The following is a 20736-nucleotide window of genomic DNA, read 5'->3' as shown; positions in this document are numbered from 1 at the left end:
GGCTAGAAAAGGACAAAGAATGAATATTTTTCATGACATTTTTTCCTACAGGGGAAGGGAAGATAAGGAAGGGTGCAAATATTTAAACCTTCTTGATTCTCCTAAGAGTAGGAAGTATTGACAAAAAGAGGCCAGAATTTTCACAGAATCCAATGACTGTGGCTAAGACCAAAAGTTTCATGTCAACAGCCAGCGTCAGCCAACACCCACTCCTCAGTCCAGGCTAACCAGACTGGGGTGGCGTTGGATCAGAGCCAGCTTGAGGGGCATGTGACCTGTATAATTGCACAGCTCCTGCATTCAGAAGGCGCCCCCATTTGATTTAATGCTCTTTTGTTGCCATCTGGAAATTCTTAATAATTTTATCTCCGAGCTTGTGTTTGTGACATCCCATGGAACGATGGAGTGTGGATTTGAGCAGAGGAAATACTCAAGGAAGTGAAAATGCTTTATATTTTAGTACCTTGAATGGCACTTTGTGTGTGTGTTTTGTTTTGGAGTATTGGAGTTTGTTGTTTTTTTAACAAGGAGATCTGCATTTTTTATTTGCACTGGGCCTTGAAAATTACACAGCCAGTCCTGATTAGATGAGAGAACTTCTCTTTTGGCCTGCTTCACTGGACCAGGTTACCATTTTGAAATCTGATAGTTAAATAGTTAAACTGGGATTCCTTAGTGACCTGACAGCTTGAGGTGAGCCAAGGGTCATGGTGGGAAGCACAGCTGCAGGCCTGGTGGAAGGGAGAAGCAACTCAGTTTCCAATAGGATGGGGGTTGTCAGGGCAGCCTCCAGCGGCCTGAATTCCGTCCAGCTGATGGGTTCTCGGAAGCACTGACTGCCCCACAGTCAGACTCTTGTTCCATGCCTTATGAGCTGCGCATCTTTGGGTAGCAGCAGGGGTTCAGGCATCCTGGGTTGGTACCCACTGAACATGCCAGGAAATCCATCCACACTGAGGACAGTAGCATGGAAACACACAGTGGGGTATCTCCAGGACACTGGGCTCAAGTTCTCTTTGTGGCTTAGTGTTAAAGCTTCTCATTTCAGAACTCTTTTGGTTTCCAGCAGAAATTTTTCTCATCCCCATGACCAAGTATAATGAATGCCCAAAGAGGTGTCTTTTATTTTATTTTTATTTATTTTCTTTTAGAGACAAGGTCTCACTCTGTCACCCAAGCTGGAGTACAGTGGCGTGATCATAGCTCACTGTAACCTCAAAGTCCTGGGGTCAAAGTGATCTTTAGGCCTCGGCCTCCCAAGTAGCTAGGACTTCAGGCATGCACCACCATATGCAGCTAATTATTTTACTTTGTTTTTTTGTAGAAAAAATAAAAAGCCTGGGTCTTTCTATGTTGCCCAGGCTACTCTCAAATTCCTGGCCTCCAAAAGCACTAGGATTACAGGAGTGAGGCACCACACCCAGCCATGCAAAGAGATTAATAGTACAATTAATCATAAGTAAATTAATGGTCACATTTTTTGCCAGTGTTGCTAATCACTAATAATGCTTATTACAGATAATTTTTACAATAATAGCAGCAACAGCTTTAAAATGAGATTTTGGGTTCTGGTCCAACTTGGTCATAATTCCCTGGAATAAAATAGGCAAGATCTTTGAGTGTCTCCTCAGTTTTCTCATCTGTGAAATGGCAATGATAATAGCTATGTTACCATTCATCTGTGTAGTAGAAAGGGCAGTGTCAATCTTGCTTCCTTTACACAGGGTCAGTTACTTAGTAAGTGCTTGATAAATATGTGTTGGGTAGAAGCCACAAAGGATACAAAAGTACAGCGAGATAAGGGGACTGACTTCTAGTGTTCTATAGTACTACAGGGTGAATATAGTTAACAATAATTAATAGCATATTTTCAAATAGCTAGAGAGGATTTTGAATGTTCCCAACACATACAAAAAATGATAAATATTTGAGGTGATGGATATGCTTGTTACTGTGACTTGATTATTGCACATTGTATACATGTAGCAAAATAGCACTCTGGGCCAGGTGTGGTGGCTTATGCCTGTAATCCTAGCACTTTGGGAGGCCAAGGTGAGTGGATCACTTGAGGTCAGGAGTTCGCAACCAGCCTGGCTAACATGATGAAACCCCGTCTCTACTAAAAATACAAAAAAATTAGCTGGGCACGGTGGCGGGCACCTGTAATCCCAGCTACTTGGGAGGCTGAGGCAGGAGAATCACTTGTACCCAGGAGGCAGAGGTTGCAGTGAGCCAAGATCACACCACTGCGCTCCAGCCTGGGCAACAGAGCAAGACTCTGTCAAAAAAAAAAAATAAATAACACTCTGTACCCCATTGTATTAGGGTTCTCCAGAGGGACAAAACTAACAGGATATGTGTGTGCGTGTGTGTGTGTGTGTGTGTGTGTGTGTGTGTATACGCATATATATATATAAAGGGAAGCTTATTAAGTATTAACTTACACCATCACTAGGTCCCACAATAGGCTGTCTGCAAGCTGAGGAGCAAGAAAGAGCCAGTCTGAGTCTCAAAACTGAAGAACTTGGAGTCCGATGTTTGAAGGCAAGAAGCATCCAGCATGGGAGAAAGATGTAGGCTGCTGGGAGGCTAGGCCAGTCTCTCCTCTTCACGTTTTTCTGCCTGCTTTGTATTCACTGGAAGCTGATTAGATTGTGCCCACCAGATTAAGGGTGGATCTGCCTTCCCCAGCCCACTGACTCAAATATTAATCTCTTTTGGCAACACCCACACAGACACACCCAGGATTAGTACTTTGTATCCTTCAATCCAATCAAGTTGACACTCAGTATTAACCATCATACCTATAAATATGTACAATTATTACATGTCATCTAATCATTAAATAAATAAATATAAATAGATAAGCAATAATCACTATTACTAGTATACATCTCCTTACCTTGGGAAGGGAAAGTAGCCAAAATTTGTTGGGTTCTCAACCTGTTCCAAACTTGCAGCTGTTTGTTCTTTACAACTAGTCTGTGAAATTAGCTTATTTTATAGCTGAGGAAATTGACAGGGACATTAATTCCTTGCCCCAGATTTCATAGTTTGCAAGTGACTAAGCCAGGATTTGAACTAAAGATATCTGGTTCGAAACCTTTGCCATTGCTAAGACAAAGGTTTCCCTATCTCGGGGTCTTGCTGCAGTTGCTGACAACCACTTAGGAGCTTCTATCTATACCGCAAACGTTTTGCTGATGTGTTTGAAACTTGTCACTTTTTGTCCTAACTCATGGCCTCTTCCATGTCCTCTCTGTCTCTACTATGACTGTTGTGCTTTCTCAGTGGTTTCATGCACTGAGATCCCCATGGTTCTGGTTTCCCCTCATCTCAATTTTTCTGGTCTTCTTTTGTCAACTCTCACTAGATTCCCTGTGTCTTTGAGTTAATAGGATTTATTTGATTGAAGGCAACACTGAGACTAGGACGCAGTTTTCCATAATTTACAAAAGAAGAATACAAACAGCCAACAAACAGGGTAAAATGTTCAAGCCCACTAGTAGTCAAGAAAATATCCATGAAAACAACAATGATAAAATAGGCCAGAAGAAAAAGTGAATAAATGATACTCAGAACAAGCAAGAAGGAAGCCCTGTGATTTGCATTCTCATTCCCAAATGGTGGCAGGATAGTCACTGCCTTTGTGGAAAGCATTTTGGGAATAGGCATCTCAAGCCTTGAAAGTGTGCATTGAGGAGCACAGCTCTTGCAACAGTATAAGATCTCTAAATTTTTGTTGATGAAAGAAGAAATGATCTCCTAGCTAGGTCTGTATCCCAAGGAAACAATCAGAGATGAAATCAAAAATTAATATCTAACTCCTAGCTACTCAGGAGACTGAGGTGGAAGGATTGCTTGAGCCCGGGAGTTCAAGACCAGCTTGGACAACAGAGTCAGACCCCCACCTCAAAAAACAAAACAAAACAAAATTAATGTTCAATTCTATTTCAATAATAGAACAATGGCTAAATAAATTATGGTACATATAGAAAATGTAATATTATAGAACGATTAAAAATCATAATGAGCATTTTAAAGTATGGAAGTTGGTCATTGTATAAAGTAAAATGAAAAACTTCTCTAAATGAAATTGTATCTATGCTGTTTTCTAGTTCTGTAAAAGACATTATGTTTGGCATCATTCATTTATTCAACAAATATTTGTTAAGTTCCTTCTATATGTCCAGCACTGTGCTAAGTTCTGGGTATGCAACATAAAAACACAGTCTCTGTGCTCATGGAGCTTACAGAATATTAGGGGATTCTGCTATAAAACAACGACACAAATCAATAATTTAAATCCAGTGATTGCTAAGTTGCAAAATTAAATAGTATGCTAAAGAGAGGTTAATACCAGAACCCAGTTTAGATTGGGAGATCAAGGGACAGTGGTTTTAAGCTGAGCTCCAAAGAGGTAGCCCAGTGAATGGGTGGGGAGAAACATTGCCAACAGAAGAACCATACATGTAACAGGCCTGAGATGGCAGAGTCAGGAGGCTTGTGAGATTGGAGCAGATGAATGGCAGTCCATAGGTAGGGGTCCAGATTGCCCCCTGAGTGCAATGGAACAGGTGCCATTGACCTGGGGCTCAATGCAATCCAGTTAACACTTCTGGAAGATCGCTCTGCTTGCAGGCACAGAATGGACAGAGATGAATTCTCTGTAAGAATAATAATGAGTGAATGAAGAGGCTGCATTTGAAGGGCACATCAAGGGCTCATGTGAGCCATACCTGGTGCTCTACCCAGATTTTGGGTAAGCCGGGCTCCCATGTGTGGAAAACTGAGACTCAGATATCCACAAACTGTGAGCAGGGAATGGCATTTTCCACATCCTCATCCTTCTCCCTTCCAATCTCTCCTCGACCTTAACAGGGTGGAGCTCCATAATCTCCCTATTCAACTCATGTTTGAATGCCAATGAAAATGGGGCTTCCCATCTCCCCACCACTACTGCTGAAGTCTCATTTGAAAGTCAGGTGTTGGCTTGAACCAAATGAAGCTCCATCCCAAGATCTACAACTGCAGTTTCCACGAATGAGGAAGTCAAAGGATACAATGAAATATTAGTGATTTCCCTGGAATAGTTTGTAGATACAGCAAATGCATGGGAACAAGTTCTCACCAAAATGAGTTTATGCTAATTTCAAGTCATTCCTTATAGTGCTGTGTGAAGACCATGGCAACTTTCTGAGCATCTGTCTTGCATTTGCCTAACAAGTTAATTAACACTTTTGTTACTCTGGCAGCTTTGAAGGGGAGGAGAAGAGGATGTGACAGCTAATGCTGCCTTGGGTTAACCCTGCATTCACCTGACCTGGGAACAATGGAATAGTTTAGACTCATCAAGGCAGATATGTCTACAATGACCTCTTTGATTCTGTCTGCAGCTGGGGCACCCAGGGTGACTTCTCCACAACCCATGCACTGCCAGCTGTGAAGGTGAAGCTGTTCACAGAGAGCACAGGCGTCCTGGCCTTGGAGGACAAGGAGCTCGGGCGGGTAAGCACTTCCCATCACAAGGGGAACTCCAGAGAGAGGATTTCCCCAGCTAGGTCTCCAGTGCACAGGTCACCAAGAGTCAGCAGTACCAAGTGCTGAGAGGCTCAGTTTTGAACTTTAAATCCTGGACTCGACTCTACATTGGCTAGGTGACCTTAAGCAAGTTCCCTCAACCTCTCTGAGCCTCAGATTCTCTTCTACAAAGCTGGGCTAACAAGAATGTGCCCTACAGGAGACAGAGCAGGAGTTCTCAATACTATCAGACCCAAACATCCTTTAGAGTTAAGATTTGTAATGTCTTTTACTGTCTTAAAGTGGAATTCTTAGATGATTTAACTGCCTACCCACCTGACAATGTTAAAGTCAACACAATGACATAAGAGAGAAACGAAAGGAAGTAAATTAATAATAAAAAACTTCAAAATGTACATACTCAAAGATCTAATAGAGGAGTGCTTTGCTTGCTCCCATATGAAGAGTCACTGTGAAGGTGACAGCCACAAAATCCACTGTGGGGTGTGGAGGTATGCCGTACTGGTGACTCCTAAGCCTGAGCATCAGTAAACCGATTTACTGACATGTTAAGCAATACTTGTAAAGTTTCCTTGATTTCCTTAGAAATGTGCCAAAAAGACTTTGATTTGAAATGTAAGGCAAGAGTTAAGATGTCCACGTAGTTCATTATAAACAGATTTTTTCACCTCCACCAATATCCATGGGAATATTCAAAGGTCAGATGGGATGCAGGAAGATGCCTTACTAGGGAGCATCATCTCATTCCTTGCAGGATGTTTAGCATCCCTGGACCCACCCACTCAATGCCAGCAGGGACTGGCACCAATTATTTTGTCAATCAAAACATCATTAAAATTTCTGAGACATCCCTGAGAGGTGGTACCAACCCCCTTGAAAACCACTGAGATAATAGTGAAATTTCTGTTTGCATCTGAACCATTGACTCTGCACCAAGAAGCCAGTAATATTTTCACAAGTTGATTTTGCCAGTAACCCCACCTGTTTATGGTAAAATCTGAACTCGTTTAATTTGGCTTCTGCTCACCTCTTCACCCCCATCTGCTGCCACATTCCTCCCCGCCTACTATACCCCAGCATCATTGGCCAAATTTCAATCCCTCATATAAACCAAATTCTCTCCCTCCTCAGGGGACTTTCTATCTGTTGTCGTCTCCCCACCTCCCAACCCTTCAAAAAGCATAAATGCCTTCTCTGCATAAATGCCACCTCTTTGGAGAGTCCTTTCCTGACAGCTCAGTCCCCTTCATTTGCTATCTCAGCTCCTCGTTCATATACACTACTAAAGTGATCACCAATGAGAGAAAGAAACAGAAATGACAGACATTCAGGCTTCTGTCTGCCCCACTGGACTGTAAAATCTCCACGGAGATAGAAACCTAAACTATTTTGTTTACTACCTTATACCCAGAGCCCAACACATAGACTTTCAATAAATTTTATTTCAGCCAGGCGCGGTGGCTCGCGCCTGTAATCCCAGCACGTTAGGAGGCTGAGGCGGGCGGATCACCTGAGGTCAGGAGTTCGAGACCAGCCTGGCCAATGAGATGGTGAAACCCCATCTCTACTAAAAATACCAAAAAAATTAGCCGGGCGTGGTGGCAGGCACCTGTAATTCTAGCTACTCAGGAGGCTGAGGCAGGAGAATCACTTGAACCCGGGAGGCAGAAGTTGCAGTGAGCCGAGGTCGCTCCGTTGCACTCCAGCCTGAGCAACAGGAGTGAAACTCCGTCTCAAAAATAATAATAATAAAATAAATAAATAAATATAAATTTTATTTCATTCTGGTTTAATGTATAATCTCTCCTGAAAGCTACGTGATCTCAGCCCAGAGAATCTCTCTGAGCCTCTGATATAACGTCTATAGCATAATGAGAGACCACCCCAGACAAGCACACAGGCACACACACCTAACAATGCCAGCAAGAATTCATCTCCTGTGCTTCCTTTTTTCCTTCCTTTCTTTCACCCATTTTTCCAATCTGGCTTTCATCTATAGAATCAACCTGGAGTCATATTACTACAGCATAGACCACAGGTGGAGGTAAAACGAAAAGTAAATAAAGCTAACAGCAAAAACAAAAAACAGTGTCCCTACCCAGAAAAGTGGGAGGAGAGGGGATGATGAAAGAAAAGACAAGGTTTAGCTGTTTTCTTTGAGAAACAATACTCATTTCTGTCCCTAGGGAAAGAGAGACACACATAGAGTGGAGGAATTATCCTGCCTTTCATTTTTCTTCAAATTTTTCCTTTTCCAAGAAGGCAGATGTTAAGAATCATGAGTCTCAGAGACCCTGAATATTAGTGTTAGAAGGAACGAGTGTAACTGACCAGCCCAGGATGCTCAACCTGGGTCCACAATGAGCCTCCAAAGACCCAGGATCCAGGATGCCCTGGAATTTTTTTTTTTTTTTTTTTTTTAACTGGAGTCTCTCTCTGTTGCCCAAGCTGGAGTACAGTGGCATGATCTTGGCTTGCTGCAACCTCCACCTCCCAGGTTCATGTGATTCTCATGCCTCAGCCTCTCAAGTAGCTGGGATTACAGGCGCATACCACCACATCTGGCTAATTTTTGTATTTTTAGTAGAGACAGGGTTTTACCATGTTGGTCAGGTTGGTCTGAACTGCTAACCTGAAGTGATCCGCCAGCCTCGGCCTCCCAAAGTGCTAGGATTACAGGCATGAGCTACTGCACCCAGCCTGGAAATAGTTTACAAATGTGTTTGTGCCTGGGCCTGTATGCATTTTTCCGGACTGGCTACCAAAGTATTCACCGACTTCTCAAAGCCATTTCTACTCAGAAAAGTTAAGGCCACTGACTTATTGAAATCCTTTGTTTTATAGATGAGAAAACTTGCTCCCATGGAAAGCAGGAGACTTCTCCAGAGCCATCCAGCCAGTCAGGGGCCCATGCATGGGCCAGGCCACTGTCCCAAAGACTTTGTGCACAGCCCCTCAGTGCTCTCTCAAGACAACCCTACTGAGGCAGCCACAGTCATCACCTCTCTTGTACAGAAGAGCATGCTGAGGCCCAGAGGGTTCAGTTACTTCAGGAATCATGTTGCCTCATCTCCAGGGCTATTTGCACTACATTATGTTGTCCCTACACAAAAATAAAACCCTGGGCTCTGCTGTGGTGGTGAAGACCATGGGCTTGCCACAGCCCCACACACACTCATTTCATAATGATTCATTCTCTTCTTCAGGCCCCTCATACATTCCCCCAGATGCTAGTTTGCCCCTCCTTTGTGCCAAAGAAACTTTCTGCCAGTTGCAGTGGAGCTGGCCTGCCTGGCCCTTGTGCTGGCTGGATACCCTCTGCTGGCAGCTTCTTCATGGGCAGCAGCTGGGTGACCTAAGAGTGCAGTGAAGCCACACTTGGACCTCACGAGAGGGTGTGTCTATGCTCTAATTCTTCCCACACTTAGCAGACTCATGTTTAGAATCCTGGTGTTACATTTATTCATTCAACCACTTTTTGGTTTGTGTCTTTAGGGTTATGTTTTGTTTTTAATAACCTTTTTAATTGAAAAAATTCATGCACATTGTGAAAACAAGTTAAAATTGATATATAGTGAAAAGTAATTTTTCTCTTCTATCTCACCCTAGTATCCCTTCCCAGAGAAAGATTTTGTTTTCAGTTTATTGTTATCCTTCCCCGAAATAGTCTCTGCATCTACAAACATAGCATATATAAGCACATATGTATATATTCCCCCTCTTTTAAAAAAAGCACAATTGGAAGCTACTATATACACACTTCTCTACATGGTGCCTGAAATCATTATATGTGGTGATTAGTTTTCATATGACCCTAGACTGACCTGTCTCCTTTTTACATAGCTACATTATATTCCATTATGTAGATATATTTTATTTAACAAATCCTCTGTGGATGAATTTTTAGATTATTTCATCTTTGGCTATATAAACAATGCTTCAGTGAATAGCCTTGAATTCATTTCTTTGTATATTTGTGGATATCTATAGAATAAATTTTCAAAAAATATTTTGCTGACTGAAATTTGAAATTTGACAGATACTGCCAAATTGTCCCCTCAAGTGCATGCACCAATTGATCCTTCCACAAAAGGCATAAGAGAGTGCCTGTTTTCCTGCATCCTTCCCAACCCTGCAATATTATAGGATTGTAGGCCCGCTGTGTCCAATCATTTGTGCTGTGCACAGAGCAAATAGGAGTAATGACAGGTAAAAACCCTTAACCTCACAAAGCATAAGGGACACAGACATAAAAACAGAAATTACAGTGCAATGTGGGAAGTCTTCTGCTAGGAAAAAAAAAAAAAAAAAGCCACACCTGGAAATGAAGCACCTAGCAAGAAGGCAGAATCTGGTCATCCAGTCTGAGGGGCAGGGATTCTTTCCTGGGGTATGGAAGAGGTACTGAGAGAGATATAGGCTAAGTCGAGGAGGGGATCCGTCAGGTAAAGGCTGAGAGTAAAGCAGCCCCCTAGCAGGCCCTGCCTGTGTGCCCAGGCAACTAGGAGAAGCCACGGCTGGCTGGAGTGCAGCTACTTCAGGGGGTGGGTCGTGGCGGCCACATCAGCATCCCCACATCAAAGCACAGCACACATGGTCCTTGGCTGAATTGACAAAGTGCTTGATTAGCAGCCTGGAATGTCCAGATGAGGTGTCTGGTCTGCTTGGGACTCATGTGCACCCAGAAGGACCCTCATAATTCAGCAGTACTGACACATACAAATGAGTCATCAGCCTGTCAGACGCATGGCAGTGTGGGGGCAAAGACAGAAGAGAGCTGTGGTCACTTCATCTCTCCATCCACCCTGGAAAAGAAGTCTCCCCAGCAAGCAGTTGCACAGGGGAAGAAGTCTTTGTGGCACAGCCGGTAATGAGCTGCGGCTATTGCGTCACGAATGGACACCATATTGCCAGTGGGAAGCACGCCCAGAATCCATATGGCGAAAGGCCTGTTAATGAGCTCCGGGTGCCCAGAGCACTGCTCCCTCTGTGATTTTGCCAAACAGGCAGGAGCAGACAGAAGCCCAGGGCCTTTCTTACTTACTGCGGTTCTGGCCCTGGATGGGGTGTCTCTTACCAGCACCTCCCTTTCTGGCTTCCCAGCACATCTCACCCCTACCTCTGTTAGGCCAGACCAGCTCAGGATGGAGGGTCAGCTTCCCTGAGATCAGCAGCTCCCACAAAGTGTCAGGCCTCGGGATGTGGCACATGATACAGGGTGACGTGTAAGAACAGGCAGTTCCTGGAGAAAAGGGAGAGGTCTCCACAAGCCAGCAGTGCCCTATCTCACTCAGTTCCTCCCAGCATCTGTCCTATGACATGTTGTAGTTCTGTGGTGCCAGTTAAGTGAATTTATACATTTTATGCTGGAGCTCTAACTAAATCAACCTTTACAAAATAAACAAGCGACCTCAGAAGATAACTGCACAAAAGCTCTGATTTGGAGGTAGTACTAGCAATGCAAGCCTGGCAAACAAGAAAATGGTGGAGCCAACACCTGACCTACTGGCAAACACTCTGTCACTCATATCATGAGATAAAAACAATGCCAATGTAATCAGATGGGACAAGATGTCAGTCAAGACATGATGAAATTATTTAGAAGACAACTCAAACTATGGATTTATAACCAATGTCATCAACAATGTACCTTGTCCTAAATATATGTGGTATCTTAAAGATAGCTAATAATACCACAGCCACCACAATTAGCAAGTTATTCCAAAATATAGATTTTTAAATCTTTAGCCCATCTTTGATTTGTGTATATTTTATGATATATGTGATAAGGTAATATATTAATACAAAGTAAACTTATGTAATATAAAATGTTAACATACAGATGCTGGGCTAATTGCTCAAAAACATTGTACTAAAATAGGGCATGATCAAAAAACATTGACAGCCTCTGTTCTGAAAAATCAGGCTTTTCTGTATTTCAATCATGTCATAAAACTTTGGGAAGACTTGAAATTTGTGGTTAGCAACAATGTGTATTTCATCAGAGACAGGGAACTTAATGAAGAAAAAGGGTCAGGCCCAGAAAGAGAAGGGCTGAGAAATCCGCATAAATGAAGCACATCTAAGTGGGCTGATTTTTTTTTTCTGCCATGGCCTCCTCCTCCTCCTCTCAGCAGTCTTGTTTCACAATCACACAGGAAGCCATATGTGTCTACCCTTCAAGCATGGTCCAAGCTTGCATGACTAGTGAAGCTGATACAGCATCTAGAAGGCCAGAGTGTCCACCCGTGGGACCCTGAGCCCCTCACGGCCACCTCCAGAGGTGAAAGAAGCCCAGGAAAGGGGCCTGCCATCCCTGTACCTAGAGAAAATAAATACTTTGAAAACAGCCAAAACAACGTGCCACAAACCAGGGCATGCTGCCATCACAGAAGCAAATCTTAGCAAGCCCAGCTTTTGTTGTGCCTATATTTAGTTCGTGTTCCCTTAGTTTCAAGGATTTTCCAGATATTCAATTCCTCCCTAAATGCATATTCCCCAGATCCCATGTGGCTCCTGAGAACTCTGTGATCACAAAGCGAAAAAGTGGATTTAGTGAGTTACTCACTTCCTGTTTCACTCTCAGAATTCCAGACAATAAGAATGGATGCAGAAGACCCAAATCAAACTGCCATCTCTGAAGCACACTGGTGAAAGGCATTTCCTAAGAAATGATCCTTCTTCAAGTCATGTGTGCTTTCCTCCATGCCAGGGCAAAGTTGGATGTTGTGTGATAAGATTTCCAGGCCAGGTGAAGTCAGGTTGAAATGTGTGACACAAAGCAAGTCCCTTTCCTTCCCTGAGTCTCACATTTCTCATCCATCTAATAAGGTTCCTTCCATTTTCCCCTGGGGGCCTTGAGGAATTTCTCCTCTTGAAAAGTGAAAGAAATCCTAAAGAATGGAGAAAAAGAGTGGACTAAAAGGGCTCTCTAATACATAAGCATATTTCTTCCTTTTATGCATCCATCTTCTTATACAAAGATGTAGAGAATAATGTGTGGACAATATTCTCCATTTTGGGTTTGTTTAGTACGTCTGAACATTAGAAAAGTCAAAGCAGAATCACAGAAATCATGATTTTCATGACAGAACCAATACAGAATTACAGAAATCTTTACTTTTACAAAATTAGCCAGGAAGGATCAAAAGAATGTGTTTCTATCCCCAGGCATGGCTGCTCCACAGTGGGAAGTGTTCAAGTCACTCTACTACTCAGAATCAAAGTTTCTAATCTATAAAAACATCATGGTGCTTCTCTTTTCTAGCTGCTTGTCCTTTTTCCCCTACAGGTTATTCTCCATCCCACCCCGAACAGCCCCAAACAGTCAGAGTGGCACAAAATGACAGTCTCCAAAAACTGCCCCGACCAAGATCTCAAAATCAAACTTGCTGTCCGAATGGATAAGCCTCAAAACATGAAGCATTCTGGGTAAGTGTTTCTTCCCCAACTAGCAGTTTGGGACACACGTCTGTTCATTTCTCAAAACGAAAACAGAAACAAACACAAGATCTTTGGAGAACTATGTAGAAGGAAATATAAAGAATTCGTATTAAAATATTTGACTTTGATATTTACTGTAAACTTCCTCAATTCTTAGAATGACTGTATTTGCATTTTTGCTGTCAAAATAGAAAAGTATCCTTCTCTTTCTCTAATAGGGTTTCTAGGACAATTCAAAACTTTCTTAGCAGCATGCTAGGTGATTCTAGTTTGGAGAGGTCTTATAGGCTCCTCATACCTTGTTGGAGGCAACCAGATCCTTCAAACTCTGCATATGACTCACTTGCACCTCAATCAGCAACCCACATCTTTGAGGCGTGAGCAGCAGGGGGAGGCCAGCTTCAATCAACTCACATTTAATATATTTTAGTATTTAGTGCAGCATTTAAATGAATGAGAAAAAGTAGAAAATTTGTGATCATCTTCGTTTTCTTAAGGTTTGAGAAAAATGACCAATTAATTTCAAGTAAAGCAAAAAGAATAGGTAAGATGCCATATTTTTTTTTTTACAAATAAGACCAGTGATTTTTCTAGAAAATGTTTGTTGGTGACTGAGTATATGCTGAGCTATGACCTATTAAACTGAATCACATGGATCTCATTGTCTCAGAAAACATGATAATCGTGTAACTCTGAAAAAGGAAAGTTTAGTAGAAGGGAATGGAGTGTTTGGCGGGTATTCTGCAAGTACACTGCCAACTGGCTATCATTCTGCTTAGCCCCTCTGGGCCCTAGCGAGATCTCATTAATTCTTTTTTGGGTGTATGTGTACTGATGATAAAGCTCAAAGTACTAAAAGTACCATTAAAAATGAGGGTTACGGCTGGTCACAGTGGCTTACGCCTGTAATCCCAGCACTTTGGGAGGCCGAGGCGGGAGGATCACCTGAGGTCAGGAGTTTGAGACAAGCCTGACCAACATGGTGAAACTCCATCTCTACTAAAAATACAAAAAAATTAGCTGGGCATGGTGGTGGGCACCTGTAATCCTAGCTATTCAGGAGGCTGAGGCAGGAGAATCGCTTGAACTCGGGAGGCAGAGGTTGCTGTGAGCCTAGATTGCACCATTGCACTCCAGCCTGGCAAAAGAATGAGACTCCATCTCAAAAAAAAAAGAAGAGGGTTGGTTAGATGTACTAGAGGTTTGAGGAATTCACAAACCCAATTTCAGGGCCTAGCCGTGATTAAGACAGGTTTAAACAGAAGCCCACACGAAGTCCAGGAGGGTGTGACCAGGACAGGAATTGAACTTCCCAGTAGATGAGCAGACCACAGCAGCATGCAGTCAGACAGTAAAGAACAGTAGCCTAGCCATGATGCCTCAGAGTTCTAGGAATTGAAAAAAGCCCAAGGTTCCAGAGAAAAACAAAGAGCTACCAGTCAGGGCACCAGAGAGCTTCAGGTATGAAGGGTTCCTGAGGTCACCTGTGAGCTGGAAGCCAGTGACTCGACCCAAGGTTTGGTCTGGATTTAGAGAATTTGCTTTGCATTGTCTTGAAGCCAAATTATTCCAAGCCTGAGCTGGGATTGTGGCAAAGCTCTTCTGCCTGGGGTGTGAAAAAGCCATAGGAGCATGCGCAGGGCCCTAAGTACACACTCAGTCCTTTGTCAAGTGTCCGGGGTGAAGTACAACCAGATTTTCTTCGATTAAATTAGAATGCCATGAAACATTGCTGAGGTCTACTGTTCTTCCTTCTTATCATGCTCCTGGTATATATTCTGGCAATATTCGTGGAATTTCTCCCTAATATGTCTTCCCCCTCTGTGATGAACATCCTACTTTGAAGACAAAGGGGTTGATAATTTAATTAGGTTTCTGTAGTACACAAGAAAAGATCTGCATCTTTAGCAAAATCCTGCCTCATAAATACTCCATAAATATTTGCTAAAGGAACCAGCACATGAGTGAGCAGAACAGACATAGAGAGAGAGAGACAGAGAGACAAAGAGGATAGGGCAGATCAAAGAGAGAAAATGGAGAACAGAATATGAATGAATGTATCTGTCCTCTAAACTGCTTTTTTTTTTTTAACTTCCTTTAAAAAAACGATCAGTGCTTCAACCTACATTCGAGTTCCCTCTGAAGCACTGTACTAGGAGTTTTATTGTGTCACTTATTCTCCACAGCAACCACTTGACACAGGTATTATTTTCCCTGTTGGATGAATTCCCATTTCCCACATTATCTTCGTTCACTCTGCTGGAAACTGAACTAACTGATTTGGATTGGGGAATTTTTATGTTGATTTGTTTGTAAAATTATTAACATATTTCAGGCTACCTTGACCCTACAGATGACAGAAGAAATATGTAGCTCACTTCTGACGGGTTTCATAGCTACTTCATATTGCTAGACTTCCATTTTAAAATTACCCCTGCCAGGAGATACACCAAGAGAGCTTAAAATAGCTCTGAAAAGTGAACGGTGAATGCCTTAATAACACCATGAGACCCAATGTGGCCTAAATCAGGGGTGAGCAACCTTAGTTGCCTAAGGGACTATTCAGAGAAAATAAAAATATTTATGGAGTACATTTTTTTCCCATTTAAACTTAAAATAGTTTTACTGAGCCCAGTTGTGTAAAGGAGGATAGAAATATGAGAGCAATGTCACAGCTTAGAAAATGGGAGAAAAAAAGGAAAAGAAAAATTTTTTTTAAGACACGGTGGGGCTCTGTCACCCAGGCTGGAGTGCAGCAGTGTGGTCTCTGCTCACTGCAGCCTCTGCCTCCCAGGCTCAAGCCATCCTCCCTCGTCAGCCTCCCAAGTAGCTGGGACCACAGGTGTGCACCACCACACCCAGCTAATTTTTGTACTTTTGGTAGAGATGAGGTTTCACCAGGTTGGCCAGGCTGGTCTCAAACTCCTGGACTCAAGCAATCTGCTTGCCTTGGCTTCCCAAAGCTCTGGGATTACAGGCATGAGCCACCACACCCAGCTGAAAAAGGAATCTTTAAGAAGCATAGCTGAGCTTATAAGTTGTTCCCATGTTAAGGTTTTTTCTAACATAAAAGGAACATAAGAATCACTGGGAATTATGAATATTGGTGTGCACTGTGGTTCTTTGAATGAGCCACTAGGCCATTCAGAATAACTTTATTGAATAGAAATGTGTCAATGGGAAAAATCAACACTGCTTCTTGACCTTAAAATGTTAGTATCTGGGCATATTTGAGAATCAGCAATTCCTAGATGCCTTTCTAATTTTCATCTTTTATATCTGTATGGTGTTTTCAAGTTCAGGAAGTGCATTCACATCCATTCTCTCATTTTATCACTGAAACCGCCTCACAAGGATTAGGTATTATCATTCTCCCATCTTAATAAATGCCCTCCCCTTCACCCAGATACCCAGACCAAAAACCTTGAAGTAATCCTTGACATTTTTCTTTCTCATCCACCATCAATTTTTGTTTTTCTTTTTGAGACAGGGTCTTGCTCTGTTACCCAGACTGGAGTGCAAAGGTGCAATCCTAGCTTACTGCAGCCTTGACCTCCTGGGCTCAGGCAGTCCTCCCACCTCAGCCTCCCAAGTAGCTGGGACTACAGCCATGTACCACCACGCCCAGCTAAGTTTTTTCTAAAAAAATTTGTAGAGATGGGATCTCACTATGTTGCCTTGGCTGGTCTCGAACTCTTAGCCTCAAGCAGTCCTCCCACCTCAGCCTCTCAAAGGGCTGGGATTACAGGCATGAGCCACCAAACCTGGCCATCATCAAATTCTTTTCACTCCATCTTCAAGATAAACCTAGAATTGAACCCTTCCCCCCTGCCTCCATCTCACCATTGGCTTCCAAGCCTCTATTGCTGCTCCCCTTCACTTGTTGCTCCTGCCTCGTAAGCAGTTCCCTGCTTCTGCCGCTGCCCCCCAGTAGTCTATTTCCTACCGTGAAGCAATTTTTTAAAAAAACGCAAGTCAGATCCTGCCACTCGAATGCAGGAAAGCCTCCAATGATTCCCCATCTCATTCAGAGTAGAAGCCAATGTTGTTACCATGACTACGAGACCCTTTGTACCTGGTCTTGATCACTGTTCCAGCCACACTTGCCTCCTTGCTCTTGCTCCCAGTCACAAAGTACATCCCCATGTCAAGACCCTTGTCCCAGCTGTTTCCCTTCCCTTTCACCCAGATCTCCAACATTTCTATACCTTATCAGAAAGCCTTACTTGCCCCCCCTGTGTCCTCCCTCTCTCCTTGCTCTGTTTTGTTTTCACCAGAGCTCTTATCATTCATATCATATAATTCTTTATTTACTAGTTTGTTGTCTGTCTTCCCCACTAGGCTGTGAGTTCCTTGTCAGAAGGGATATTTGTTTCCTTTTTTCATAGGACCTTCATACAGAGACTGACATGTAGCAAAAGTCCAGTGAATTATTTATTGCTTAGGTGAATAAGTGAATAAATGAACCCCCGTTTACACTTAGAGAAATTGGAGCTTAAAGTGGTTAAAAGAGGCCAGGAGCGGTGGCTCACGCTTGTAATCCCAGCACTTTGGGAGGCCGAGGCGGGCGGATCACGAGGTCAGGAGATCGAGACCACGGTGAAACCCCGTCTCTACTAAAAATACAAAAAATTAGCTGGGCGTGGTGGCGGGCGCCTGTAGTCCCAGCTACTCGGAGAGGCTGAGGCAGGAGAATGGCGTGAACCCGGGAGGCGGAGCTTGCAGTGAGCCGAGATTGCACCACTGCACTCCAGCCTGGGTGACAGAGCGAGACTCCGTCTCAAAAAATAATAATAATAAAAATAAAAATAAAAAATAAAGTGGTTAAAAGACATGCCCAAGTCAGAGTAAACATTAGAGCTGGGTCGAGAGTTACTGCTTTCAATCCAACCTTAACTGAGGACCTGAAGCTTGACTAAAATAGAGAGCTCCTCATGACTCCACATTTAATTCATTCAGTGAACCACAGTCCACCAACCGGGAGTAATTTGCAGCAATTCTGATTTTCCTTTTATATTTTAACAAACTTCAAAAGGAATACAGTTTGTAACACTTGGCTATCTTCTTAAAATCTCTTTTCCCCTTCCATTTCTGTAGCTGTGCCACTGTTCTAGACCTCTTGTTCTTCAAACTCATCACACTTCTCTCCTCCTCATAGGTCTCCAAGACACCACGCTTTTTGGCACAGGCTCTAAAACCAGGGTACTGGACTAGACTAATCAAATATCTTTAGTGTTTCATTTTATCTCCCTTGTTGACTTCTTATCTATAAATGTCAATTAGATCAAGTCAGTTTGTAGTGTTGTTCAAATAATCTATATCCTTACTGATTTTCATTTATTTAGAGGAAGCTCTCAAGCTCTTACTAGAATTTTAAATTTGTTTCTCCTTGTAGTTCTGTCTAGTTTTGCTTCATATATTCTGAAGCTTTTTTTTTTTTTTGAGACAGAGTCTCGCTCTGTCACCCAGGCTGCAGTGCAGTGGCATGATCTCGGCTCACTGCAAGCTCTGCCTCCCAGGTTCACTCCATTCTCCTGCCTCAGCCTCCCAAGCAGCTGGGACTACAGCTGCCCACCACCATGCCCAGCTAATTTTTTGTATTTTTAGTAGAGACAGGGTTTCACCGTGCTAGCCAGAATTGTCTCGATCTCCTGACCTCATGATCCGCCTGCCTCAGCCTCCCAAAGTGTTGGGATGACAGGCGTGAGCCACCGTGCCTGGCTGTTATGTCTTCTTGATTGACTTACTGCTTTTTCATTATGAAATAATCTTCTTGATCCCCAGCAATATTCTTCGTAAATATAAATGCAATTTACTTCATATGACAGTGATATAGCCCCTCCAGCTTTTTTTGTAAAAAAAAAAAAAAAGTGTTAGCATGGTAAATCTTTTTTTTCTATGTTTTTATTTTTAACCTATTCGTGTCTTTAAAAAGTGCATTTCTTATAGGCAGCATAGAATGAGGTCTAACTTTTTAACTCAAATTTGAAGATCCTTGCCTTTTAGTTGAGATATTTAGCCTATTTACAGTTAATGTTATTATTGATAGGTTTAAACTTAATTTGTTGTTTGTCATCCTTCCTTTTTATTTTCTGTTTGTCCTATCTGATCTTTGTTCCCTTTTTCCTATTTTTCTGCCTTCTTTGGAATTAGCTGAATATCTTTGTGATTCTACTTTGTCTTCTTTATTGTATTATTATCCCTAAATGCCAATTAGATCAAATTGCCTAGAATGCAATTCTTGCCACAACCACTTACCAGCTGTAGGCAAGTTTCTTAACCCCTCTGGACTTCATTTTGCTCAACGTAAAACAGGAATAACAACAGTGTTTTTCTTATAGGGTTGTTGTGAGGACTAAATGAGCTAATATATGTACAGTATTTAGAACAAGGTCTGATACATGGTTAATAGCTACAGCTATAGAAGAGTTATTGTTGTTAGTGGTGTTGGTTGTAATCATCATTGTTATTTGTTTTCATCTATTCTTTGTACTTTTTCCCAGCCCATGCTTCTTCTTGCTGGGCTGCTATAAGATAGCTGAGGTACCTGGAGTCTCCCTGCTCTCCATCTTCTCCTTCACACCCAAGAAGAGGACAAAAACATCCCTGTAGGAATCATGGTTCTTGTCTCACTGTGACTTCTGTTCTTATAAGAAATTCTTATAAAGAATTTCTGACAAGGAGGAATAAGTTCAAGAGACCTATTGTACAATATGGTGGCTATGATTAATAACAATACATTGTATACTTGAAAATTCCAAGAGTAGATATTTAATAAAGAGAGCCATGTTACTAATTCACATTAAATTCACAAATATCATATGAGAGAAGACTGTCTAATTTTTTTTTCAAATGAAAAGTTACAAGCATTGCCATGGGTGCTACACTGCCAAGTAGTCCCAGAGCAGAGGGACACTGAGGCCAGGGGGGTCTTCCAAGATTCAGCAATTTTGGGGGATTCCTGGAACTAAAGTTGAACACAGATGAATCTTCCTCTTCTTTTTTTAATCCTTTGTAGCTCACTCACTGGCCTCTCATATAACTAAAATGTCCCCAGTGAATAACAGGGATGTCAGTGACCCAGTAGCAAGAATTTTACAAAAATATCATAAGAGAGGATACATTCAAATCATGATGCAAAATATGGCCTGGAGCTCCAAACCCAGACATGTGTACCTCACTTTCCTTCCCAGCAAATGTGCACCCAAAATTATTTACTCTTTCTACCAGGACTGCTTTTTTTTTTTTTTTTTGACAGAGTCTTGCTCTGTCACCCAGGCTGAAGTGCAGTGGCGTGATCTCAGCTCACTGCAGCCTCCGCTTCCAGGTTCAACTGATTCTCGTACCTCAGCCTTCCGAGTAGCTGGGACTACAGACGCATACCACCATGCCCAGCTAATTTTTTTTTTTTTCAGTAGAGTTGGGGCTTCACCATGTTGGCCAGGCTGCTCTCAATCTCCTAACCTCAACTGATCTGTGCACCTCAGCCTCCCAAAGTGCTAGGAGTACAGGTGTGAGCCACTGTGAGGACTACTGTTTTTACTACTATAAATAGTAGCACACATAACAACAACAACAATAATACTTATCCAGCCCTTACCACATGCCAGTGAGCATGCAAAGCACTTGACACATATCACTGCCATGAGTTCTCACAGGAACTCTATAAACTAACTGTTATGTTATCCCCATCTTACAGCTAAGGAAGCTGAGGCACAGGGCAGCTAAGCCAAAGGAAAGTTAATGACAGGG

At 42.4% G+C, this 20736-nt stretch overlaps 1 protein-coding gene across 6 annotated transcripts in view; it reads left to right on the top strand.

The window, feature by feature from the left end:
* Positions 1–20736, top strand: part of CADPS (calcium dependent secretion activator) — a 487405-nt gene that overhangs the window by 285884 nt on the left and 180785 nt on the right. For all 6 annotated transcript variants that reach the window (XM_032149412.2, XM_058437125.1, XM_058437123.1 and 3 more), the window contains exons 7-8: positions 5397–5508; positions 12833–12972. In XM_032149412.2, the coding sequence (XP_032005303.1) occupies positions 5397–5508; positions 12833–12972 (252 nt within the window). The remainder of the gene's footprint in view (positions 1–5396; positions 5509–12832; positions 12973–20736) is intronic.

This window comes from Hylobates moloch, unplaced genomic scaffold (assembly GCF_009828535.3).
Source record: "Hylobates moloch isolate HMO894 unplaced genomic scaffold, HMol_V3 SCAFFOLD_4, whole genome shotgun sequence".
Taxonomy (NCBI): Eukaryota; Metazoa; Chordata; class Mammalia; order Primates; family Hylobatidae; genus Hylobates; species Hylobates moloch.
Note: the sequence above shows the minus strand (reverse complement) of the source record. Positions and strands in the feature narration are given on the sequence as shown.